The following is a 27,093-nucleotide window of genomic DNA, read 5'->3' on the forward strand; positions in this document are numbered from 1 at the left end:
TATATATATATATATATATATATATATATATATATATATATATATATATATATATATATATATATTATTGGTGCCCAGGCTGCTGTGAATAGCATAAAACTCACCTTTATAATACAGTGGAACCTTGGTTTACGAAACAATCCGTTCTGGGAGTGTGTTTGTAAACCAAGTTACTCGTCTATCAAAGCAAAATTTCCCATAGGAAATAATGGAACCTCAGACAATTCATTCCACAACTTGTGCAATGTCCCATCCTGGTCCCCTATTGTGCCAACACACACACACACACACTATATGCTCACCTTACCTTCCGTTCCCTCGCCGGCCTCATTGTTCTTGTAGTTCGCTGGTACAGGATGTGTATCGGGTAACCATCGCAACGAGGGAGGAACTTCTGCTGCCCGAGCGCTGATGTCAAAGGCAGGAGACGCTTGCCTCTGATTGGCCAGCGCGCTGCCTTCGGAAGCAGCTGACAGAAGAACCATGAGGCCGGCGATGGAACGGAAGGTAAGGTGAGCATAATAATGTGTGTGTGCGTGCGTGCGTGTGTGTTTGTGCAGACTGCAAGAGTGGGTCAGAGCGCGGTAAGGCTATGTGCCCACTTGTGCTGAAAAGCTCCATTCTGAAACTTTGGTGACTGCAGAATTTGTGCGCTCTGGATGCAGCCTCTCCCTATAGACAGAATGGAGACAGCATGCAGAGCGCACGGAATAAGTGACATGTTGCTTTTTAGAATGCAGCGATTTGGAAGCATGCAAATCGCTGCGTTCTAAAATGCCACGTCATGGATAATGCACAATCTTCATAGATTGTGCAGGGGACGCAGGACGTATGCAGTTACGCTGCAGTGCAGATCACAGCGTAACTGCATGCAATACGCACACGTGGGCACAGAGCCTTAAAGTACAGAAATGGAAGTGTGTGCGGTGAGTATCTGCTCGTAAAGCAAAGATTGCTTGTAAATGGAGTTACAAATTTACAGCAAGCTTTGCTCATATAGCGAAATGCTCTCAAACTGGGTTACTCGTAAACAGAGGTTCCACTGTACTCACTTAGGGGGCGATCCGGTCCAATGGGTGTCGCAGCTCTGCAGTCCAGAGCCTCCTTCTTCCCAGCCCAGTGTGGATGACATGTCCACACAGGAGGGCATTGCGGTCCTGTGCAGGTGCACTTTGATCTGCCCCCCTGAAGGTGGTCTTTAACCTTTCCTTGCGCCTGCACATTACAGTACTTTAATCTGCCCTCAGCAGGGCAGATCAAAGTGCGCCTGCGCAGGACTGCAATGCCGGCCTGTGTGGATGACGTAGGACACGTCATCCACACTGGGCTGGGAGAAGAAGGATGGAGCTTGCAGCAGAGAGGAGGCGCCAGACCAGAGAGCAGTGACACCCATTGGACCAGACCGCCCCCTAGGTGAGAATAATAATAATAAAAAAAAACACACCTCTTTTACGTTATACACAGCGGCCTGGGCTCTTATATACAGTATTCTGGAATGCTGTATATAAGAGCCCAGTGGTGGTGGTCACAGGTTATAGGGGCAAAATCTGGAGACGTGTTCCCTTTAAAGAAATATCTTTTATTATGTTCAACTAAGTATCAGACAGGGTAGTGCTACACCGCAACATGACAGCAATTCACTAAAATGTCTCCCGACGGAAAAAAAAAACATTTATACATGTCTGCGACTTTGTCTCACGATTATTTTATAGCCGTTTCTCTGTTTACAGGAAAAAAAAAAAAAGCACAGCCAAAAGGCAGATAAATAATGTGTGAATTGTATTGAAGTTCATGGCAAGTGAAAAACATGACAATTGAGGCCAGAGACAGAAAATCCAACAGATTTTGTAACATTGTTACCTACTTTGACAGTCACAAATGTGCAAACATAGATCATTATTACATGTGATATTACAATCTTAATTTTGTACAATATGTCACATTGTATCCCTTAACTAAAGAATGTACGTCTGGAACACCAATGGTGTGAACATGGTGCAAGACTCAAAAATATACAACTAAACAATGGGATAAAGAGTTGCACACCAGTCACAATGTATAGGGGAATAATGAAAAGCAGAACTGCTAAAGGAATACTAGATTGAAAAATACAATGGACTATGTGAAATAAGTGAAAAACATGAAAATGGTATCTGCATAACTGATATGAAAAATAGGAATGAGAGATATTTAGCCATTGTATTGATCAATGCAAAGGAGCCCCAATACCAAACGCCAAGGTAATCTCTATTTTTATTTTTGTTTAGTTGTATATTTTTGAGTCTTGCACCCTGTTCACACCATTGGTGTTCCAGACATACATTCTTTAGTTAGTATGCACTTTTTGTCTGAGAACCCTGCCCCACCCATAGCCATGTGTCTTATTTCACACATATAGCTTGGTCCCTTGCTTCCCATACAGAGCAAGTTTTTAACTGCAGGTGAGGTTACACATAGGTTAGGGACCCCAAAAATAGAGATTACCTTGGCGTTTGGTTTTGGGGCTCCTTTGCATTGTATCCCTCGTCTACTGAAGATCTCCACCTCTAAATAGCAGGCCTAATCCCCACGAACTGCATCTGACGGGGGTCACAGACTCTCTCTGTAAATTTAGCTGACAGCCCCACTCACACTGGCATATTACAGATCCCCATTCATTCCACTCCCTTCCGTTGGGAGGAAAAAATAAAAGGCAATATTTAATTGGTTTTATTCACATTTGTGCAGAGTATTTTTTTCATTTGGCAGCAATTTTCCAACAGATCCATATTAGGTATAGTTTTGAGTTGGTAGAAAGCAATGGGTTAAAGAAAAAAAAAACAAAAAAAAACAAAAACAAACCTTGTTCAGTGTTCATATTCACGCATGTGCTTTGTGTTTATTCTGTGGGGTTTTTTTTTGTAAAATCACAAATTTGTCTTTAGGATACTAGGCAAGTTCACAAAAATAGTGACAACATTCTGTGTTAATAAATACTCATAGTTTTCTTGGGGTATCGCAAAGGTTTAAGCTCCTGATTAGGCCGGGTCCACACGGGGGACTAGTGCAATCCTCGCATGACACTCGGCTCACACTGGCAGTACAGCAGAGCCGAGTGTCACTGCGACTGAGGTCTGACTATGCGAGCGGACCTCAACTGCAGGGGGCAGGCCGGATTTCTCTCCCTCTCTCCTCCGTAGCCGGCTATTGCCATTCCCACTCTGCACGCGCGGTACACCGGTGTGCCACGAGTGCAGTGCGATTTTTCTCTTGTGCCATAGACTTTAATGGGTGCGAAAGAAATATGGATCGCATTACACCCACAGCATGCTGCAATGGTTTTCTCGGTCCGATTAGGGCTGAGAAAATAATCGCTCATGTGTGCTGACACACAGGCCAAAATTGGTCCGAGTGGAATGCAATGTTTTATCTCACTCCACTCGCACAGATTTTCTCGCCGTGTGGCTTAGGCTGCTTTCACACATCCGTTTTTTGCTGCGCGGCACAATACGGCGCTTTGCAGAAAAAACGCAACCGTTTTTTTTTGCCGCCGGTTGCGTTTTTTCCACATGGACTTGCATTAGCGCCGTATTGTGCCACATGCCTTGCGTCCGGTTTTTGCCGGATGCAGCACATTTAGCCCATGTGGCGGCCAGATGGAACGTCGTTGTCTGGCACGTTTCTTTGTGCGGCGAAAAAAAACGCATCGTGCCGTATCCGGCGCGATTTATAATGCAAGCCTATGGACACCGGATGCGAGTTTTTTGCACTGCGCATGCTCAGTATCAAGCCGCATCCGTCAAACGGACGGGCCGCATGGAAAAACTTATGCAACGGATCCATTTTTTTTCGCCGCATCCGCTGCATAGGTTTTTGAGCCGGATTGAGCCACACTGCAAAAACTGGATGTGTGAAAGTAGCCTTAGGCCTTACAGTTACAAAGTGTTGTAAATTTTGCTCCTTTTATGATTGGAATGACCACATCTAATAGTAGGAGTGTCTGATGAAAGTGTGGAGAGATCCACTCTCCTTTTTGTGCAGAGATCAGATCCTCCCTTAATTACATACAATAGAGCTAATCTGAACAAAATATGCCCCTTAGGCCAGTTGTATGCACCCGTAATACAGATACTATCCCGGCTACACGCCTAAGGATCCAAACTGACAGCTTCATAGGAATCTATCAAGCCTTCAGTTCGGGTCCTTAGGCTCTCGGTCAGGACAAGGCGCTATATGTAATACTCCCAGCTAATGTGGCCATAATATGTTTGGCCGAAACTAAACCTAGGAGTGCACTTTTCTTTTACAATGGCAACATATGGGTAATGAATGCCCCTGTATGGCATCAGACATTGGACCCTACCGGGCATATAAATCCAATGTAGTCATACAGAGCAGCTTTCTTCAGCATAATGTAAACGCTAGTGATTGGCGAACCCGAACTGTAAAGTTTGGGGTCCATACCGAGCATCCATGCACAGACCCCGAACACAGATATATGAGAGAACTCTGTGTAACTGTTCAGATTCAGCCACCCGAATAATTAAAAAGTAAAAATAAGGAATAAAGCAGGCGCGTTATACTTCCTGAGTGTCCCACGAGGCTTTAATACCAATTCCAGGTCTGATAATTAATGCTCATGCATATTCACCGCTTCCCCCACCCACCAGCAGTCCCGGCATGTGATTGGTTGCAGTCAGACCGCACCCCCACCCTGTGTGACAGTGTCTGTGATTGCTTGGACTCACACACACTGTCCGCATATCTATAGTGGTGTAAAAATAAAAAATAAAAAAAATGGAGTTGGGTCCCCATATATTGTGATACCCAGCACAGATAAAGCAGACTGCTACAGGCTGCAGCCTCCAGCCATGTGCTTATCTTGGCTGTGTATCAAAATAAGTGACCCTATGTGGCTATTTTATTTTTTTTTTTTAATATAAATAAATAAAAAAAAAAAAAAAAAAAAAAAAAAGTTACCCAGCCATGATAAAGCCAACAGCTTGTGGGCATACGTAATATGTGCATGCGTAAAGCACCCAAACTTTTTTTTGTGAAAGTTTAGCGTTTGGTACAAACTGCAAACCTCTGGTTCGCTCATTTCTAGTAGACACCTAATCTGTCAGTGTGCATTCTGTGACCAGAAGGCTCAGGGTGAGCAGCGACCAGAAGGCTCAGGGTGAGCAGCGACCAGAAGGCTCAGGGTGAGCAGCGACCAGAAGGCTCAGGGTGAGCAGCGACCAGAAGGCTCAGGGTGAGCAGCGACCAGAAGGCTCAGGGTGAGCAGCGACCAGAAGGCTCAGGGTGAGCAGCGACCAGAAGGCTCAGGGTGAGCAGCGACCAGAAGGCTCAGGGTGAGCAGCGACCAGAAGGCTCAGGGTGAGCAGCGACCAGAAGGCTCAGGGTGAGCAGCGACCAGAAGGCTCAGGGTGAGCAGCGACCAGAAGGCTCAGGGTGAGCAGCGACCAGAAGGCTCAGGGTGAGCAGCGACCAGAAGGCTCAGGGTGAGCAGCGACCAGAAGGCTCAGGGTGAGCAGCGACCAGAAGGCTCAGGGTGAGCAGCGACCAGAAGGCTCAGGGTGAGCAGCGACCAGAAGGCTCAGGGTGAGCAGCGACCAGAAGGCTCAGGGTGAGCAGCGACCAGAAGGCTCAGGGTGAGCAGCGACCAGAAGGCTCAGGGTGAGCAGCGACCAGAAGGCTCAGGGTGAGCAGCGACCAGAAGGCTCAGGGTGAGCAGCGACCAGAAGGCTCAGGGTGAGCAGCGACCAGAAGGCTCAGGGTGAGCAGCGACCAGAAGGCTCAGGGTGAGCAGCGACCAGAAGGCTCAGGGTGAGCAGCGACCAGAAGGCTCAGGGTGAGCAGCGACCAGAAGGCTCAGGGTGAGCAGCGACCAGAAGGCTCAGGGTGAGCAGCGACCAGAAGGCTCAGGGTGAGCAGCGACCAGAAGGCTCAGGGTGAGCAGCGACCAGAAGGCTCAGGGTGAGCAGCGACCAGAAGGCTCAGGGTGAGCAGCGACCAGAAGGCTCAGGGTGAGCAGCGACCAGAAGGCTCAGGGTGAGCAGCGACCAGAAGGCTCAGGGTGAGCAGCGACCAGAAGGCTCAGGGTGAGCAGCGACCAGAAGGCTCAGGGTGAGCAGCGACCAGAAGGCTCAGGGTGAGCAGCGACCAGAAGGCTCAGGGTGAGCAGCGACCAGAAGGCTCAGGGTGAGCAGCGACCAGAAGGCTCAGGGTGAGCAGCGACCAGAAGGCTCAGGGTGAGCAGCGACCAGAAGGCTCAGGGTGAGCAGCGACCAGAAGGCTCAGGGTGAGCAGCGACCAGAAGGCTCAGGGTGAGCAGCGACCAGAAGGCTCAGGGTGAGCAGCGACCAGAAGGCTCAGGGTGAGCAGCGACCAGAAGGCTCAGGGTGAGCAGCGACCAGAAGGCTCAGGGTGAGCAGCGACCAGAAGGCTCAGGGTGAGCAGCGACCAGAAGGCTCAGGGTGAGCAGCGACCAGAAGGCTCAGGGTGAGCAGCGACCAGAAGGCTCAGGGTGAGCAGCGACCAGAAGGCTCAGGGTGAGCAGCGACCAGAAGGCTCAGGGTGAGCAGCGACCAGAAGGCTCAGGGTGAGCAGCGACCAGAAGGCTCAGGGTGAGCAGCGACCAGAAGGCTCAGGGTGAGCAGCGACCAGAAGGCTCAGGGTGAGCAGCGACCAGAAGGCTCAGGGTGAGCAGCGACCAGAAGGCTCAGGGTGAGCAGCGACCAGAAGGCTCAGGGTGAGCAGCGACCAGAAGGCTCAGGGTGAGCAGCGACCAGAAGGCTCAGGGTGAGCAGCGACCAGAAGGCTCAGGGTGAGCAGCGACCAGAAGGCTCAGGGTGAGCAGCGACCAGAAGGCTCAGGGTGAGCAGCGACCAGAAGCCTCAAGGTGAGCAGCGACCAGAAGCCTCAAGGTGAGCAGCGACCAGAAGCCTCAAGGTGAGCAGCGACCAGAAGCCTCAAGGTGAGCAGCGACCAGAAGCCTCAAGGTGAGCAGCGACCAGAAGCCTCAAGGTGAGCAGCGACCAGAAGCCTCAAGGTGAGCAGCGACCAGAAGCCTCAAGGTGAGCAGCGACCAGAAGCCTCAAGGTGAGCAGACTTCCTTTTCAATACCCACAAGATTTCTATTCACAGAACACAAGCCATAAATCTAGCATATATCCTATAACAGTCCCTAACGAGAGGCAGCGATTCTTCTGCACTATTACACATATAGAACTGATTAAATTAAACATCCTCGCAATAGTTGTTACAGAAACAAGTTTTTACCATTTTTCCCCTTGACATCAGAAAAGTGTTAACATTTTACATGGACATAGCATTTTTGGGGGTGACATTTAAACTAACTAAAGCTCTTGTCCAGGTATGTAGGGGTCTCAGCCACTAAAAATATAATACCTGTAGTATGGATTCTAGTGTTTTATAGTTAGTATAAAACAAAAATGAATATGTTTATCTTGTATGCATGTTAGGGAGTTTAGTTCATCCTTGCTGTGGCTAGAGGGCTCTGTGCAACGTTACATCCCATCCCACATCTTTGGCATATTAAACAAGGTCATATCTGGATTGTCAGCGCTCAAGCGAGTGCTGCCTGAAGGCTTAAGCCACACGGCATGAAAATCGGAGCGAGTGGAGTGCGATAAAACATTGCATTCCACTCGGACCAATATTACTCTATGTCCCAGCACCCATGAGCGATTATTTTCTCAACCCTAATCAGACCGAGAAAACAATCGCAGCATGCTGCGGGTGCAATGCAATCCTTGTTTCTCTCGCACCCATTCAAGTCTATGGAGCGAGAGAAAAATCGCATTGCTCTCGCAGTACACCAGTGTACCGCGAGTGCAGAGCGAGAATGGCAATAGCCGGCTACAGAGGCGAGAGGGAGATAAATCCGCCCCCCCCCCTCCTCAGAGCCGGCCCGCCCCTCCTCAGAGCCGGCCCGCCCCCTGCAGCTGAGGTCCGATCGCATGATCGGACCTCAGTTGCAGTGACACTCGCATGACACTCGGCTTCTGCTCTGCTGTCAGCGTGAGCCGAGTGTCATGTGAGGATCGCAATAGATCCCCATGTGGCCCCAGCCGAACTTTACAACCTAGCTCACATCACTGGGCTCCTGTCTGCAGCTGCCACTCAGTACTATACTACAGACAAAAGTAAGTCATGAGCGCCGGCAATGGCACCAGGATACAACGGTGCTCAGTACACAATTTGACAGGGTGTGGTGGGGCAGTGAGCACTTTGGCTACACCAAGGATGCACTGAGGCCCCCTCATTTTCATACAAAACATAGCCTTGGGTTTTTCATGCTAACTAAGCTACTAAAATGACTCCTACAGGTATGATTATTATAGGGAGCACGTCCCCTACATACCTGTATAAGTGATTCTTTACTATAACTTACCAGTAGTATCTGCACCCCTGCAATGACATTATTGGGTATGTTTTCCATGGCAGACTCCGTGGTGGAGCCTGAAGTGTCCCACTTGAAGGATTAGACTGGAGGTGGGTACAGCATATTCTACTGAACCGGTCTCCAATACTAAGACTACAGAGCTTTCTAGGTTTATTACTATACCTTACAACACACAGCCTACATAATACAGGCGATATAAAGGAGGCAGTGGACCAGAGAATAACAGAATAGGTGACAAACACACGCTAGTTCCTTCTTGGATTCTGTTCATGGCACGCACATTCTAGTAAATGTTTAACTCTCTGATGTGAGCTGCCATAGAGAGGTCAGCGTGTGACAACAGGGCGACACTGAGGACGTGTGTGACACTGCGAGCACTGGCGCTTTGTGTATAAAAGTCATTGGCATCAGTGCAACTCCACACGCAGTCCCCTCATTTGTCAATGTCACCAAGCTGGCGTTGTGACAATGCAGAGAAGCTAATTCAACGTCTCACTACAATGCCATGCTCGTGACCACTTGATGTCTACAAGCCTCTATTGAGTATCATACATTGGAGGCAATGGGACAGCACTAGTGATGAGTGCGCACTACTATACACGGGTGCTCAGTACTCGTAATGAACAGTCGATCGCTCGGACTCCACTCGTGTACAAAGTGTAATAGAAATCTATGGGGAACGCAAGCATTTTATGGGAAATCTTCTGGATAAATGCTCGAGATCCCCATTGACCTCCATTATACTCTGTAAATAAGTCCAGCCCATCCGAGCATCAAATTGCTTGTTACCAGTAAAGTAATGCTCGCTCATCACTAAACAGCATCATTACCTTTGGAAATTGTCAGTTGATGAGAATGAACTTAACCCCTTCACCCCCGGCCACTAAAACACCCTAATGACCGGGCCATTTTTTGCAATTTTGACCAGTGTCACTTTGACAGGTTATAACTCTGGAACGCTTCAACGGATCCTGGCGATTCTGAGATTGTTTTTTCGTGACATATTGTACTTCATGTCAGTGGTAAATTTAGGCCGATATGTTTTGCGTTTATTTGTGAAAATTTAGGAAATTTGGCGAAAATTTTGAAAATTTCGCAAATTTCAAACTTTGAAAATTTATGCCCATAAATCTGAGAGATGTGTCACACAAAATAGTTACTAAATAACCATTTCCCACTTGTCTACTTTACATCAGCGCAATTTTCGAAACAAATTTTTTTTCCGTTAGGAAGTTAGAAGGGGTCAAAGGTCATCAGCAAATTCTCATTTTTCCAACAAAATTTACAAAATAATTTTTTTAGGACCACATCACATTTGAAGTGACTTTGAGAGGCCTAGGTGACAGAAAATACCCAAAAGTGACCCCATTCTAAAAACTACACCCCTCACACTGCTCAAAACCACATCCAATAAGATTATTAACCCTTTAGGTGTTTCACAGGAACCAAAGCAATGTGGAAGGAAAAAATGAAAATTTTACTTTTTAACACAAAAATGTTACTTTAGCCATAAATTTTCATTTTTACAAGGGAGAAAAGAGAAAGTGCACAATACAATTTATTGTGCATGTTCTCCTGAGTACGCTGATACCCCATATGTGGTAAAAATCAATTGTTTGGGCGCACGGCAGAGCTCGGAAGGGAAGGAGCGCCATTTGAATTTTTGAACGCAAAATTAGCTGCACTCATTAGCGGACGCCATGTCGGGTTTGAAGACCACCTGAGGTGCCTAAACAATGGAGCTCCCCCACAAGTGACCCCATTTTGGAAACTAGAGGCCTCAAATAATTTTTCTAGATGTTTGGTGAGCACTTTGAACCCCTGGGGGCTTCACAAAAGTTTATAGCGTTGAGCCGTGAAAAGAAAAATTTTTTTTTTTACCACAAAACGGTTTGCTTCAACTAGGTAGCTTTTTTTTTCACAAGGGTAACAGGAAAAAATGCACCATAAAATGTATTGTGCATTTTCTCCTGAGTACGCAGATACCTCATATGTGGTGGAAATCAAATGTTTGGACACACAGCAGTGCTCGGAAGGCAAGGAGCGCCATTTGAATTTTTGAGTGCAAAATTAGCTGCACCTGTTAGCGGACGCCATGTCGGGTTTGAAGACCCCCTGAGGTGCCTAAACAATGGAGCTCCCCCACAAGTGACCCCATTTTGGAAACTAGAGGCCTCAAATAATTTTTCTAGATGTTTGGTGAGCACTTTGAACCCCTGGGGGCTTCACAAAAGTTTATAGCGTTGAGCCGTGAAAAGAAAAAAAAAATTTTTTTACCACAAAACGGTTGCTTCAACTAGGTAGCTTTTTTTTTCACAAGGGTAACAGGAAAAAATGCACCATAAAATGTATTGTGCATTTTCTCCTGAGTACGCAGATACCTCATATGTGGTGGAAAGTAATTGTTTGGGCGCATGGCGGGGCTCAGAAGAGAAGGAGCGCCATTTGACAGCAAAATTGGTTGGAATCATTAGCGGACGCCATGTCACGTTTGGAGACCCCCTATGGTGCCTAAACAGTGGAGCTCCCCCACAAGTGACACCATTTTGGAAACTAGAGCCCTCAAATAATTTTTCTAGATGTTTGGTGAGCACTTTGAACACCTGGGGGCTTCACAGAAGTTTATAGCGTTGAGCCGTGAAAAGAAATTTATTTTTTTTTACCACAAAACGGTTGCTTCAACTAGGTAGCTTTTTTTTTCACAAGGGTAACAGGAAAAAATGCACCATAAAACGTATTGTGCAATTTCTCCTGAGTACACAGACACCTCACATGTGGTGGAAAGTAATTGTTTGAGCGCATGGCGGGGCTCAGAAGAGAAGGAACGCCATTTGACTTTTCAAACGCACAGACGCAGTGCACTGATCGGCCGCTGCAGGACGCACGGTCTGATGCGATAAAAAAAAGCGTCGGGGATACGTAAAAAAAAAAAGTCACGCCAAAAATTGACCATGGATGCAGATACGTTATGTGCATCCCTGATCAGCGCTTGGCGGGACGCACGGACGGATGCGATACAAAAAGCGTTGTGAATACGGAAAAAAGTCACGCCAAAAATTGAGCAGGGATGCCGATCCGTTATCTGCATCCCTAATCAGCGCTCGGCGGGACGCACGGACGGATGCGATACAAAAAGCGTTGTGAATACGGAAAAAAGTCACGCCAAAAATTGACCATGGATGCCGATCCGTTATCTGCATCCCTGATCAGCGCTCGGCGGGACGCACGGACGGATGCGATACAAAAAGCGTCGTGAATACGGAAAAAAGTCACGCCAAAAATTGAGCAGGGATGCCGATCCGTTATCTGCATCCCTGATCAGCGCTCGGCGGGACGCACGGACGGATGCGATACAAAAAGCGTCGTGAATACGGAAAAAAGTCACGCCAAAAATTGAGCAGGGATGCCGATCCGTTATCTGCATCCCTAATCAGCGCTCGGCGGGACGCACGGACGGATGCGATACAAAAAGCGTCGTGAATACGGAAAAAAAAGTCACGCCAAAAATTGACCATGGATGCCGATCCGTTATCTGCATCCCTGATCAGCGCTCGGCGGGACGCACGGACGCATGCGATACAAAAAGCGTCGGGGATACGGAAAAAAAAGTCACGCCAAAAATTGAGCAGGGATGCCGATCCGTTATCTGCATCCCTGATCAGCGCTTGGCGGGACGCACGGACGGATGAGGTGTAAAAATGGACAGGGGATACGGAAAAAAAAAAAAAAAGTTATACTCACAGTACCCAGAGGACTAGCAGGAGGATCACTGACCAGAAGAGCTGCAGAGGAACAGATGGCAGAGAGATGGACAGCTTTACAGGAGCAGCAGGCAGATCAGCAGAATGCCCAGGAAGGACCCAGCGATGGACGCAGATGTGATCAGGCCGGTGAAGACAGGTAAGAGGACGTCGGGGGAGAGCAGAGGGGGAGAGGGGGGGGTGAGAGCAGAGGGGGAGAGGGGGGGGGGGGGGTGAGAGCAGAGGGGGAGGGGGGGGGGGGGTGAGAGCAGAGGGGGAGAGGGGGGGGGTGAGAGCAGAGGGGGAGAGGGGGGGGGTGAGAGCAGAGGGGGGGGGGGTGAGAGCAGAGGGGGGGGGTGAGAGCAGAGGGGGGGGGTGAGAGCAGAGGGGGGGGTGAGAGCAGAGGGGGAGGGGGGAGAGGGAGCTGCAGAAGCAGAATAGAAATAATGGGGGAGGCAGTCAGATCGCGGGGGGGGCGGATCGGGATGTCGGGGGGAGCAGATCACGGGGGGGGGGCACGGCAGGGGCTATCACGGCAGCGCGCAGGGGCACCGCGGGAGCGCGCACGGGCTGCAAAGTGAGCACAGTACTCACTTTGCAGCAGCAGCGGTGACCTCAGCAGCAGCGGTGGGTGGCAGATCGGGGCGTAGGGGGGCAGATCGGGGGGGGCACGGGCAGGGGCCTTCACGGGAGCGCGCAGGGGCCTTCACGGGAGCGCGCAGGGAGCGGAATACTTACCATTAGAGCTGCAGCGGCGGAGACATCAGAGGCGGCGGCGGCAGCAGCAGCGGTGGCGTGGTACCAAAAGTACCAGCCACTCCACGCTGCAGCCATGTTGGGGGAGGGCTCGCAGGCCAGCACAGGCCTGGGGAGGGCGGCCACCGGCAGATCAGACCGCCCCACTGCACACTGATTGGAGCGATTGCGCGTCATAGCACGATCGCTCCAATCAGTGCTGCAGGGGCTGGGGGCGGCATGTTTGAGGTCCACCTATGATATGCTGCTGCAGCTGCGGCATCTCATAGCTGGATCTCACAGGATCGCACTAATTCGGGCATTATTTTTGCCGAAATTAGTGCGATCGATGTGGTTGGCGGTTCAGATTTGAACAGCCAATCACATCGATCGTCGATAGGGGGTGGCGATGCCACCCCCCCTGGGGTCAAGCAAAGGTCCCCTGCTGTAAGAAACAGCAGGGGACATCATTTGAAAGCCGTTGCTATGGCCACGGCAATCAAATGAAGTTTAGGCCGTAAAATTACGTCCCTGGTCGTTAAGTCACGTTAAAATAGGACGTAATTTTACGGCCCGCGGTCGTGAAGGGGTTAACCCCTTAATGACCACGGACGGTAAAATTATGTCCTAGCGGTCATAGTGTTAATCTTCACCGGCTGCTGCCAGCAGCCAGGGAAGGTTGGTGCACATCTCAGCTGATTTATACAGCTCACAAGTGTGCCTGCCAGGCACGAGCGAAATAGTTATCCGCCCGTGCCGTTAAACCCCTTAAATGGTGCTGTCAATAAGTGACAACACCATTATAACCACGATCGCGCTGAATCTTTCCTTACTGGCCGATACCGGACGTCACGTGATGTGATCACGTGGATCCGGTGGTTGTCATGGTAGCACAGGGTCATGTGATGACTCCTGTGCTCACATGAATAAGGTCCTGTAAACAAACAGCAGAATACTGGCTGTTACAAGAGATGATCATTTCTCCCGGTCTGAGCGATGAAGCTCTGATCGGGAGAAATGAATGAGTGATCAGACTGCTGATCGTTATAGTACCCTAGAGGACCTAGTAAAAGTTTAAAAAAAAAAAAAAAAAAGTTTTGAAAAATTAAAAAAAAATAAAAAAAATAAAAAAAAAACCTAAAAGTTTAAATCCCCTTCCTTTCGCCCCATTGAAAATTAAAAGGTTAAAAAAAAAATAATATACACACATATTTGGTATTGCCGCGTTCAGAAACGCCCAATCAAAATATAAAATCAATTAATCTGATTAGTAAACAATGTAGTGGCAAAAAAATTCCAAACGCCAAAATCACGTTTTTGGTTGCCACAAATTTTGCGCAAAATGCAATAACAGGCGATCAAAACGTAGCATCTGCACAAAAATCGAACGGTTACAAACATCAGCTTGACATGCAAAAAATAATCCGTCACTGAGCCATAGATAACGAAACATGAGAACGCTACGGGTCGCGGAAAATGGCACAAAACGTACGCTACTTTTCGGACAAACTGATTTTTTTTTAACCCCTTAGATAAAAATAAACTTATTCATGTTTGGTGTCTACAAACTCGCACCGACCTAAGGCATCACACTGACATCAGTTTTACCATATAGTGAACACTGTGAATAAAATATCTCAAACTCAATAGTGCAATTGCACTTTTTTTTTGCAATTTTTCCGCATTTGGAATTTATTTTGCCGCTTTCCAGTACACTATATGGTAAAACTCATGGTTTCATTTAAAAATACAGCTTGTTCCGCAAAAAAAAAAAGAGCCCTCACAAGACCATATTGACTGCAAAATAAAAAAAAAAAAGTTACGTCTCTCGGAAGAATGGCGAAAAAAAACGGAAATCGCAAAATCAGCCGGTCGCGAAGGGGTTAAACGGGTTGTCACATTTTAAATTAAAAAAAATTCAACTATGGTAGCTGGAATAATACTAATATCAAAATATTAAATATTATTCAATCTCCTCCTGCACTAACGCACCAGGGGCACCTGTCAGTCTTTATTTCCCTACACATACCATACCAGCACGTGACCACTGCAGCAGATGACAGGCCTCAGGAAATGCTGTCACATGTGACCATGCACATAACTGGGATTTTTAAATTAATTATAATTATTTTACTCACTTTTATGACGCTATTAATTCCACAGCGCGTTATAGAGGTGATCATCACTGTCCCCATTGGGGCTCATAATCTAAATTCCATATCTATGGATGGGAGGAAACTGGAGAACCAGGAGGAAACCCAAGCAAACACGGGGAGAACATACAAACTCCTTGTAGATCTTGTCCTTGGTGGGATTTGAACCCAGGACTTCAGAGCAGTGCTAACCACTGAGCCACCGTGCTGCCCATCTGCACGCATTAAGGGCCATTGATTGGCAGTAGGCAGTATAACATATCAGGCAGGCGGGGGTTATCAGAGACTGGGATTTTAACATGTTTAAAAATGTTAAAAAAATAAATAAAATAAGTAAACTCTCAGACAACCCATTTGTTCATAGTTCACATCACACGATTGGGCCAAGTAGACATAAACTTCAGCTGTAAAATAAGGCTCACGTATTCTATGTTGTGATTTAGGTTTATAACTGGTTATATATTTTATCATGAATATAAAAGTGTTTTTTATACGTTTCGATGTGTCAGAGTGCCATAATTTCCAATATATTTAAAAGAACAGGAGTCAAATCAACTCAAAATTGCACATTTGGGTACACTATATTGTTTTTCTTAAAAACAAACAAGCCTTCAGCGTTGCATATCATGTCGCAGAATTTTGCATTAAATTGCACTACAGAATGCCTAAAACATTTCTACGGCACAACATTGTGGGGGCACATATTTTCTAAAAGTAACATCTGCGATCCGATGAGGGCAGGAACAATGAGATCAGCATGGATATCTAAAAGCAACACAGAAGGAAACCTCAAGGAACCAAGTTGACCCCCAAAAAAAATGTTGCTTCTTAGGGTACGTTCACATGAGAGTATGACTCGGATGAGTGCAATACGAGAAAATCTTGCATTGCACTGGGACCAATGTTATTCAATGAGGGAGAGCAGGTGGTCAGCTTTTTTCTCATCCAGATTGTTCATGAGCGAAAAGTCGCAGCATGCTGTGATTGTCAGCGAGAGACGTGTCAATCGCACCCATAAAAGTCTATGGGTGCGAGATACACATCGGACTGCACTCAGATGACATCCTAATGCAGTGCAATATACGCACAGGCTAACCATGGAGGAGATGGGAAGATTAATCCCTTCCTCTCTGCCACAGCTTTGATCCGATCGCAGGATCGGATCACAGTTGCATGACACTCGGCTCACGCTGACAGCATAGGTTCATTAGCATCTCACATAATATCATGTGAATACAGCCTTAGGCTCACACGAGTCACAGGCAAGTGTGACTCCCGCCTTAAAAAGCCTATGATGAGTGTCCACCACCACTGATCCCTAAGGGTATGTGCACACGATCAGGACCTACTGCGTCTTGGATGTCCATGCTCGGGCAGTTGCGGTCTCTCGCTGTGTTCTCCCTGCGGAGAACGCTTGCGTCTCCACAGCAAAGATTTGATATGCTGCGGCTCGGGAAGCAGCACCGCAGGTCAGTTTTCGCTGCAGGAAAAACAAGCACAGGGGGCAGGAGATTTCTATAAATCCCATCCACTGTGCTTGTACTGTACAACGCAGCATTTTGGATACAGAGAAAACACGATGTGAACCCCGATCGTCGGCACACAGCCCCTACATTCTCTGAGAATCAGTAGGTATGGTACACCATAGTAATATGCCATAAGTTACTTCTCTTCGTCATTAATTACATGCAATCTCCCGCAGAATTAATTCCATACACCACTGTAACTTACTGTTTTTTGCCGTCCGAACTTTTGCCAGCAGCTTCTGTACAGTGCCAACATCTCCACTCTTCACAGCCTGAATCAGTTCATTCTCCCGACCCATCGCCAGACAAACTATAAAGTCATCTCATGATCCCTGCCCAAATAATTCCAAAAATTCCCAAGTTGTATATCTCAAAGTATTGTCCACATTCACAAATGTGCCATGTACAAAGTTATACCTTTTTATTTTGGTCAATTCGAGCTTAGAAACTTTCTAAGTAAGAAAATATTAACCTTGGGGGAAAAGTTTGGGGTTTCCAGAGCTGAATTCCCCTTTCCGCTCTGTCTGTAGTCACTTGGATACGTCCCATGTCACGTGCAGACAAGAAGATACACCAGCTCCAGCCCAACGTCCATGTGCCACGGCAAGCTGCAAATTTATGGGGCGTTCCATCACATAAACCTAGTATTAAATCACCCTTGTATTAGTGCTCAAAGTTCCTTTCTGTTGTATAAGCTCTTTGACCTTTCTTGAGCAACGCCGGTCACTTCATTACACTTTGTCACGTCAGGATCCCAGGTGTAGGTATTACGTGTATTGTACTCGAGGGAAGAAGCCGCTCGTTCCTCCTTGGGCGGGAAATGATGTCACTGTATGGAAAAAAAAGCAAATATTTGTTTTACTGTTACAGACTGACACCTAACCCCTTTAAGAAACACGCAGAGGCCTGCTCTTTTCCTTATGTGCTTGTGAATTGTGGAGGTGTGTACTGCATCAACCTGTCCTGTGTGCCAAGTGTGTTTACCGTCAGGAAAAGCGTCCGCCCATTATGACATCAGCACAGTACAAGGCTTTCCTACCAACTAATAATACTGCAATGCATTACGCAAATACAAGGCCCATTGTAGCTGCCTATTATGGATGCACACCTGTCGAAAGGAAGGGTTAAAATTAACCCACGGAGGCCCACTCTTCCTGAGCTACTTCCAGGCAGCTGGATCCCATTCATAATCCCGGAGACAGGAAGCTGTGGGACCCCCCTCTGTACCCACACACCTTCCTCCCACCCCGCTGACTGCGAGTGAATGTAAGGAAGCTGCGGCGCAACTTGTTGAGAACCCCCTTACAGCACAGGGAGCACCGGTCCTAAAATACTCAGGACTGTGCCCATCCCATTCTTTTATCAGGGCTGAGACAAACCAGTCTACCAAGCCACGGGCATGAAAGCTGATCTTTCCCCCCTCTTTCTTTTGTCAGAGGCACTGATTATGATTCAGCACCATGCTTTACGTGCCCTGTGCTGGGCAGGGACAAGGTTACATCAGACGAGACATATTAATGTACCAGCTATACATAAAACCGGAGACATGAAAGAGCGAGGCAGACAAGCATGGCCGGCTTTATATTAGCAGAAATTGGCCTCTGTCAGACTGACGTGATGATTTATTACTGGGATAATCGTGGCAATGGACACTTACAGGATTTGTTACACTCAACAAAGCAATTTCATCCAGTGTTTTTCAGAAAAATTTAACTTTTTGAGGCGTTTTTTTCTATACGTGTTCTTTGATCAAAAAGCTGCAGGTGTAAATTGTTGTCTATACTACAACAAGAAACCCTATATATTATAGGGTTTTCATTTGCTGCCATTTTTTGGGCCACTGAATTTATTTTCAAAACAGAGCATGCTCTGGGTATGGCATTTTTCACCAAAGGCTAGGTTCACATTTCCGTTGTTTTGCATCAGTCACATGCGTTGCTTGACGCTTGTGACTGATGCGTTGTACAACGGGTGACAAGAATTGGAATTCATTGTCATGAGAAAGCGGATTCCGTTGTAAAACGAGTGATCGTTCACAATAGCCGGCCGCCGGCTTTTGAGAGCGTTCAGCTGATCTCCTGGCCGCCGGCTTTTGAGAGCGATCAGCTGATCTCCTGGCCGCCGGCTTTTGAGAGCGATCAGCTGATCTCCTGGCCGCCGGCTTTTGAGAGCGATCAGCTGATCTCCTGGCCGCCGGCTTTTGAGAGCGTTCAGCTGATCTCCCGGCCGCCGGCTTTTGAGTGCAATCAGCTGATCTCCCGGCCGCCGGCTTTTGAGAGCGATCAGCTGATCTCCCGGCCGCCGGCTTTTGAGAGCGATCAGCTGATCTCCCAGCCGCCGGCTTTTGAGAGCGATCAGCTGATCTCCCAGCCGCCGGCTTTTGAGAGCGATCAGCTGATCTCCCGGCCGCCGGCTTTTGAGAGCGATCAGCTGATCTCCCGGCCGCCGGCTATTGTGAACGAACGTTCGGCCGCCGAGAGAGAGCATGCGCCGCGAAATCAAAAGGATTCCGCTGCTCAAAAACCACTACATGCTGCGTTCCTGCCGCCCGACGGTCAGTTGTTCCACAACTGATCAGTCGGGCGGCGGATGCAACGCAAGGGCATCAGTCACAATCCGCCGCTCATACAAGTCTATGGGAAACAACGGAATCTGCCAAACGGATTGCGTTGTTCATCAGAGCAGCGGATTGTGACTGATCATTAACAACGGAAATGTGGACCTAGCCTAAGATGCGCTATAAAACTTGCACAATGTAACAAAACAAAACAGAAATGTTACAAATATGACAATTTACAACCAAACTGTAAACATGCTGGAAATTCAGACAAAGTGGTTTTAAAACACTAACAAAACATAAAAAACAAAGAAGTACAGTATGTGAAGGAGAAGCAAATGGATCTTAAACCCACATTTATGAGTGATCTTAACGAGAGATGAGCAAACCCGAACTTTAAAAGGGAACCTGTCAGCAGTTTTGAGGCCTATAAGCTGCGGCCACCACTGGGCTCTTATATACAGCATTCCAATATGCTTTGATCTGCTCTCAAAGTGCGCCTGCGCAGGACCTCAGTGCATGATGTAGGACGCGTCATGCGCATAGGCTTCAGGTGAAGGAAGACCAAGATGGCTGAAAAGAGGAGGCACCGGAGAATGGAGACGCCCATCCGACTGTTGTGCACCGGAGCAACCTTTTAGGAGAGTACGGTATATAAAGTGATTTTTACGTTCTACACAGCGGCCTGGGCTCTTTTATACAGCATGTTAGAATGCTGTATATAAGAGCCCACTGGTGGTGGCCGCAGCTTATAGGCCCCAAAACTGGTGACAGGTTCCGTTTAAAATTCAATGTGTGTACCGAACACATACGGTACTTCCAACGAGGTTCGGGTGCAGAACGGAACTTATCTAAAATCCGGCAGAACCTGAACTTCATTGGGTCCACTCATCTCTAGTCTTAACAAACACAGACATCTGTACAATCACATCAATATCAATTAAAATTGTATTTACAAGGGCTAATTTGGTTACACAAACTAAATGAATAGGATAGGGGCATGATACCGGTCGCTGGCACACTGGCAGTTATCTGTAGATACAATGCCATCATCCCGCCCACATCCCGATCCGGAGGCGAATGGAACCAGAATACCACTTTAAATGCATAGTCCTATGGTGCGCGAGGCCTAAAGCCACCAAAACCTACGCAAAAAAGCGAGCACACAAGTTTGCAGCAACACTAAAGAGGTTTCTATCAAAAATCCTATGCCCATTTGGTCCCACTCTTGGATGTGATTTTCACTCTCACCTGTTGACCCCACACACAAAAATAAAAAAAAAAAAATAAATAAATTGAAAAAAAGATAGAAAATAAATCTGACACTCATACTGACCTGTTGTGGGGGTTTTGTTACTACACAATTGGGAACAGCTCTTTTTGGATGATTACAATAGATGAGAATAATGAGGATTGCTCGAAGTTCTATTCTAACAGATATGTACATATCATCATGATCTGTCAGAAATCGGAGTGTGGAAACGCTAAAGCTCAAGGCGACTTTGGTTGTAAGACATGAAGATCACAAAGCCGACGACTGTGAAAGCGACCACTCGGCAGACGCCATCGTAACGCTGCAACGGAATGGTCACCGAAAATTACAACATATCACTAATCACAGGCTGCTTTCTTGAAATTTTAAAAAAATTATAACAGACAAACAGCAACTCAAGCAAGGCCAGGGACCACTCACAAGATTGTGTCACTCCAAAAACATACACATAGGGACTTTAGGCACAGCGTTGCCAGTGTATGTAAAGCACTGTGGAATTAACAGCGCTATATAAATGAATAAATATTGTTATTATTATTATTGTCTGACACCTAAGGAGCACAGCAATTTCCTTTAATAGATCAGGACATTTTAGAACCCATTCTACTCCTTTCCACACGGCTATTTTCATTTACAGCATAGTGGAAAATACATAGTGTAAGCGTACCTTTAGTAGTAAAGGGAAAGGCAAACACAACCATGAACAACTATGAGCTACAAGAGGAGGAGGAGGGGGGCACAAAACAAACATTCCTAAAAGGACTGGGACCATTAACCATTCATCTACCAAATATAAAACAAGTAAACTCATTCTGAGGCACACACATGTATATATAATATATGTTAGGATTTTCAAGACACCTGCAAAAATCTGTGCACCATCGGCGGCCATTATTGTGGAACCACACTGTAGATGTCATAAATCATTATCATTAGCAACCAATAAGATCACAGCTTTCATTATTGAAATGTAAACTGGAGATTAACAGAAGTGATGTGATTGGTTGCTACGGGTAACTGCAGCACCCTTGCTGTGCACTAGTCTTGCAGTATAAGGATAAATAGTGTGTGCACATTATATATGTATATATAAAACACAGGGACAGCTGAACTGCAGCTCACAATGGGGCAGTGCCTACCAGAGCCGGTTCTCCGCGCACAGCGCCCCCTTCACCCCCCTTTGCCAGGTCTTTGATGTCTCCCACATATAAATTATAATAATACTTGGTGGACGGGACGAGACCATGGAGCAGGGACAGGGGACGGCGCGCTGATAACTCACCCGCAGCCTGGAGGAGTCCCGGAGCCTGTGTGGTAATCCCGCAGCTGACTTTGTGGGAAGTTTTCGTCGGAGTCAGGCAGCCAGCTCTCCTCTATCCCAGCAGGAAATCCCTCCCTTTCCTTGTGCTCTCGGCTGCCTTCCTCCTGTCCCTGCTCCTCCCTCCTGCTCCTCATGAAGAGGAGGTGTGAGGTCTGTGCTGGCTCCTCTCCAGCCGTGTGGAAGTGGGAGAGGAGGAAGAGCAGGGCTGCAGCGCAGATAAGGGGGAGGCCTGCGTGCTGCTGTCCTGCTCTGCAGAGCAGTGAGCTCATTGCTTCGGTTTTGGACTGTGCTGCCAGAAAACAAACTGACCAGTCTGGAAGATTTTGGGGGCATGTAACACAAGTTGCCTTTCTTACAGGTGTCTCTTCACACAGGTGTCTCTTCACATAGGTGGTCCTTCAAACAGCTAGGCCTTCATTCAGGTGGCTCTTCACACAAGTAGTCCTTCATACAGGTGGTCCTTCACAGGTGGTTCTTCCTACAGGTAGTCCTTCACACAGGTGGCTCTTCACACAGGTGGCTCTTCACACAGGTGGCTCTTCACACAGGTGGTCCTTCACACAGCTAGGCCTTCATACAGTTTTCTCTTCACGCAGGTGATCCTTCACACAGGTGGCTCTTTACACAGGTGGCTCTTTACACAGGTGGCTCTTTACACAGGTGGCTCTTTACACAGGTGGCTCTTTACACAGGTGGCTCTTTACACAGGTGGCTCTTCACACAGGTGGTCCTTCACACATGTGGTCCTTCACACATGTGGTTCTTCACACAGGTGGTCCTTCACACAGGTGGTCCTTCACAGAGCTGGCTCTTCACACAGGTGGTCCTTCACACAGCTGCCTCTTCACACAGGTGGTCCTTCACACAGCTGCCTCTTCACACAGGTGGTCCTTCACACATCTGGCTCTTCACACATCTGGCTCTTCACACATCTGGCTCTTCACACATCTGGCTCTTCACACAGGTGGCTCTTCACACAGCTAGGCCTTCATACAGGTGGCTCTTCGCACAGGTGGCTCTTCGCACAGGTGCTCTTCACACAGGTGGCCCTTCACACAGTTGGCCCTTCACACAGCTGGCACTTCACATCGGTGGTTCTTCATACAGTGTGTGTGTGTGTGTGTGTGTGTGTGTGTGTGTGTGTATATATATATATACATTACAGTTCAAAAGTTTAGGGTCACTTAGATATTTCCTTATTTTTGAAAGAAAAGTACATTTGTTTTTCAATGAAGCTAACAGTACATTAAACAGAAGTACACTCTATACATTGTTAATGTGGTAAATGACTATTCTATCTGAAAATGTCTGATTTTGAATGCAATATCTACATAGGTGTATAGAGGCCCATTTCCAACAACCACCACTCCAGTGTTCTAATGGTACATTGTGTTTGCTGTGTTAGAAGACTAATGGATGTTTAGAAATCCCTTGAAAACCCTTATGCAAATATGTTAGCACAGCTGAAAACAGTTTTTCTGATTAGAGAAGCTATAAAACTGATCTTCCTTTGAGCTAGTTGAGAATCTGGGCATTTGTTGGTTCCATTAAACTCTCAAAATGGCCAGAAAAAGAGAACTTTCATGTGAAACTCGACAGTATTCTTGTTCTTAGAAATGAAGGATATTTCATGCGAGAAATTGCCAATAAACTGAAGATTTCCTACAACGGTGTGTACTACTCCCTTCAGAGGAGAGCACAAACAGGCTCTAACCAGAGTAGAAAGAGAAGTGGAAGGCCCCGCTGCACAACTGAGCAACAACACAAGTACATTAGAGTGTCTAGTTTGAGAAATCGACGCCTCACAGGTCCTCAACTGGCAGCTTCATTAAATAGTACCCGCAAAATGCCAGTGTCAACATCTACAGTGAAGAGGCGACTCCGGGATGCAGGCCTTCAGGGCAGAGTGGCAAAGAAAAAGCCATATCTGAGACTGGCTAATAAAAGGAAAAGATTAATATGCGCAAAAGAACACAGACATTGGACAGAGCTAGATTGGAAAAAAGTGTTATGGACAGACGAATCGGAGTTTGAGGTGTTTGAATCACACAAAAGAGCATTTGTGAGACGCAGAACAACAGAAAAGATGCTGGAAGAGTACCTGACGCTATCTGTCAAGCATGGTGGAGGTAATGTGATGGTCTGGAGTTGCTTTGGTGCTGGTAAAGTGGGAGATTTGTACAATGTAAAAGAGATTTTGAATAAGGAAGGCTATCACTCCATTTTGCAGCGCCATGCCATACCCTGTGAACAGCGCTTGATTGGAGCCAATTTCATCCTACAACAGGACAATGACCCAAAACACACCTCCAAATTATGCATGAACTATTTAGGGAAGAAGCAGGCAGCTGGTATTCTATCTGTAATGGAGTGGCCAGCCCAGTCACCAGATCTCAACCATATTGAGCTGTTGTGGGAGCAGCTTGACCGTATGGTACGCAAAAGTGCCCATCAAGCCAATCCAACTTGTGGGAGGGGGGAAGCATGGGGTGAAATATCTCCAGATTACCGCAGCAAATTAACAGCTAGAATGCCAAAGGTCTGCAAAGCTGAAATTGCTGCAAAGGAGCATTCTGTGCCGAAAGCAAAGTTTGAAGGAGAAAATTATTATTTCAAGTAAAAATCATTATTTATAACCTGGTCAATGTGGACTATATTTTGTAATTCAATATACAACTCATTTGATAAAAAAAGTATGATTTTTAATGGAAAAGACAAAATTGCCTTGGTGACCCCAAGACAATATATACAGTCTATCTATCTATCTATCTATATATATATATATATATATATATATATATATATATATATATATCTATAATGTGTGTGTACTTCATATATGGTCCTGTCTGCCGGCAGACTCCTCAAAATCCATGGGTAGGTGAGTAAAAGGGTATGTCTGCACACTGCGTTCTTGATTTGACAAAAAAATGTACCCTCTAGCAGACTTTGACAACGGTAAACACTTGACAAAACAAATGCATCCGAAATGCATGCGTTTTGAACGCGTTTTTGACAGTGCAGTTCCACTGCAATTCAGCTCTGCTACATCCCTGTCCTGTCACAGCAGCACTATAGAGCATGACTGGCCGCTGACAGCAGACAAAGACAAAGCCGCGTGATGAGAATGAACTCGGGTGAACCTCTGACGTCAGTGCTACGACAAAGGCAGTAGTGTGGGCCCGCAGTTGTGATGTCAGGGGTTCACCCGAGTTCATTCTCATTGCACGGCTCTGTGTGTGTGTCATGGCCTGATTTGCGGTCACAGGTGAAAGACTCCAGCTGCGACCAAAAATCACCTGAGTGACAGTACCCCAGAACGCGCGGCTCACTTCAGTCACTCAGGTATTACGATGTCATAGGTGGAGTACTTCAGCTGTGTCAGTGGCTAACCTGAGTGACGTCACTGCTGATAGCGTGACCCACTTCAGTTGCTGCTGGGAGTTCACAGCGAGCAGTCATGCTCTATGGCCTCTCGCTGTGAGTGTCAGATGTAGCAGTGCTGGAAGCATTGCGGGACCCAGGGCCGGCGTCAGCACCCAACATACCCGGGCAAATGCCGGGGCCCTGGAGAGCTGGGGGGGGCCCACTCGGCCTCCTCACTTCAGCTGCCCCCGGGCCCTGCCCACTCTCCTTCAGTTCTGCTGCCCCTGGGCCGAGTTCCAGGGACCGCAGTCCTCGGCAGGAAACTGTGGCTGCCGTCCTTAGCTAGTTTCACACTTGCGTTGCAAAAAGTGTGATCATAAAGGCCACGGATTCCAGTGAAATAAGTTTTCTTTAGCCGAGAGAGAGAGCCCTCATCATCACCGCACACATCCCAACAGCACCGCACACATCCCGACAGCACCGCACACATCCCGACATCACCGCCCACATCCCGACATCACCGCACACATCCCGACATTACCGCACACATCCCGACATTACCGCACACATCCCGACATCACCGCACACATCCCGACATTACCGCACACATCCCGACATTACCGCACACATCCCGACATTACCGCACACATCCCGACATCACCGCACACCTCCCGACATCACCGCACACACCCCGACATTACTGCACACACCCCGACATTACCGCACACACCCCGACATTACCGCACACATCCCGACATCACCGCACACCTCCCGACATCACCGCACACACCCCGACATTACTGCACACACCCCGACATTACCGCACACACCCCGACATTACCGCACACATCCCGACATCACCGCACACCTCCCGACATTACTACACACACCCCGACATTACCGCACACATCCCGACAACACTGCACACATCCTGACATTACCGCATGCATCCCGACATTACCGCCCACATCTTCACCGCACACACACCGTCACTACCGCACCCATCATCACCGCACACACACACACACACACACACCGGCATTAGTGACGTCCCCGCTGACAGCACGATTCACTTCAGTTGCTGCGTGGAGCTCACAGGAGCGGCGGTGTTCCACTGCCGCTCCGGTCAGCTTCATGTAGCAGAGCTGGATGCGGGACCTCGTGTGGATTACGCCGGACCTGGAGGTGTATTTGGGGATTTTAATAAAGTGGTGAAAGAGGGTGGGTTTTTTTGTCTTTTATTCCAAATAAAGGATTTTTTCGGGTGTATGTGTTTATTTACTTTCACTTACAGGTTAATCATGGAAGGTATCTCGGGGAGACGCCTGCCATGGTTAACCCAGGACTTAGTGGCAGCTATGGGCTGCTGCCATTAACTCCTTATTACCTCGATTGCCACCGCACCAGGGCAATTCAGGATGAGCCGGGTTGAGTCCCGGGACTGTCGCATCTAATGGATGCGGCAATTCTGGGTGGCTGCTGGCTGATATTTTTAGGCTGGGGGGCTCCCCATAACGTGGGGCTCCCCATCCTGAGAATACCAGCCTTTAGCCGTGTGGCTTTACCTTGGCTGGTATCAAAATTGGGGGGACCGCACGCCGTTTTTTTTTAATTATTTATTGTACTGCACGATATAGACCCGCCCACCGGCGGCTGTGATTGGTTGCAGTGAGACAGCTGTAACTCAGCGTGGGGGCGGGTTTGACTACAACCAATCATAGGTGTCGGTGGGTGGGGGAAGCAGTGAATATGAGATTGAATAATGGGCGGCCAGCTTTTTCAAAAGAGGAAAAGCCGCCAGAGCAGTGTGAGTGTGTCTGTATGCAGCAGAGCAGTGTGTGTCTGTATGTATGCAGCAGAGCTGTGTGTGTGTCTGCATGTATGCAGCAGAGCTGTGTGTGTGTCTATGTATGCAGCAGAGCTGTGTCTGTATGTATGTATGTATGCAGCAGAGCAGTATGTGTGTGTCTGTATGTATGTATGCAGCAGCAGTGTGTGTGTGTCTGTCTGTA

The 27,093-nt window shown here is 47.4% G+C and overlaps 1 protein-coding gene across 3 annotated transcripts in view; it reads right to left on the bottom strand.

Moving 5' to 3' along the window:
* CASKIN2 (CASK interacting protein 2) overlaps positions 1–21,829 on the bottom strand; it is an 81,193-nt gene extending 59,364 nt beyond the window's left edge. Inside the window, exons 1-3 of one of the 3 annotated variants that reach the window (XM_075349647.1) lie at positions 21,677–21,829; positions 20,458–20,695; positions 16,770–17,393 (exon numbers count right to left, since the gene is read on the bottom strand). In XM_075349647.1, coding sequence (XP_075205762.1) covers positions 16,770–16,863 — 94 coding nt within the window. In that variant the 5' untranslated portion in view covers positions 16,864–17,393; positions 20,458–20,695; positions 21,677–21,829. Of the gene's footprint in view, positions 1–16,769; positions 17,394–17,672; positions 17,695–20,457; positions 20,696–21,676 lie in introns of those variants that run through there. The other 2 variants (XM_075349646.1, XM_075349648.1) reach the window with 2 other exon arrangements.
* Positions 21,830–27,093: the final 5,264 nt, after the last annotated feature.

Source organism: Anomaloglossus baeobatrachus, chromosome 5 (genome assembly GCF_048569485.1).
Source record: "Anomaloglossus baeobatrachus isolate aAnoBae1 chromosome 5, aAnoBae1.hap1, whole genome shotgun sequence".
Taxonomy (NCBI): domain Eukaryota; kingdom Metazoa; phylum Chordata; class Amphibia; order Anura; family Aromobatidae; genus Anomaloglossus; species Anomaloglossus baeobatrachus.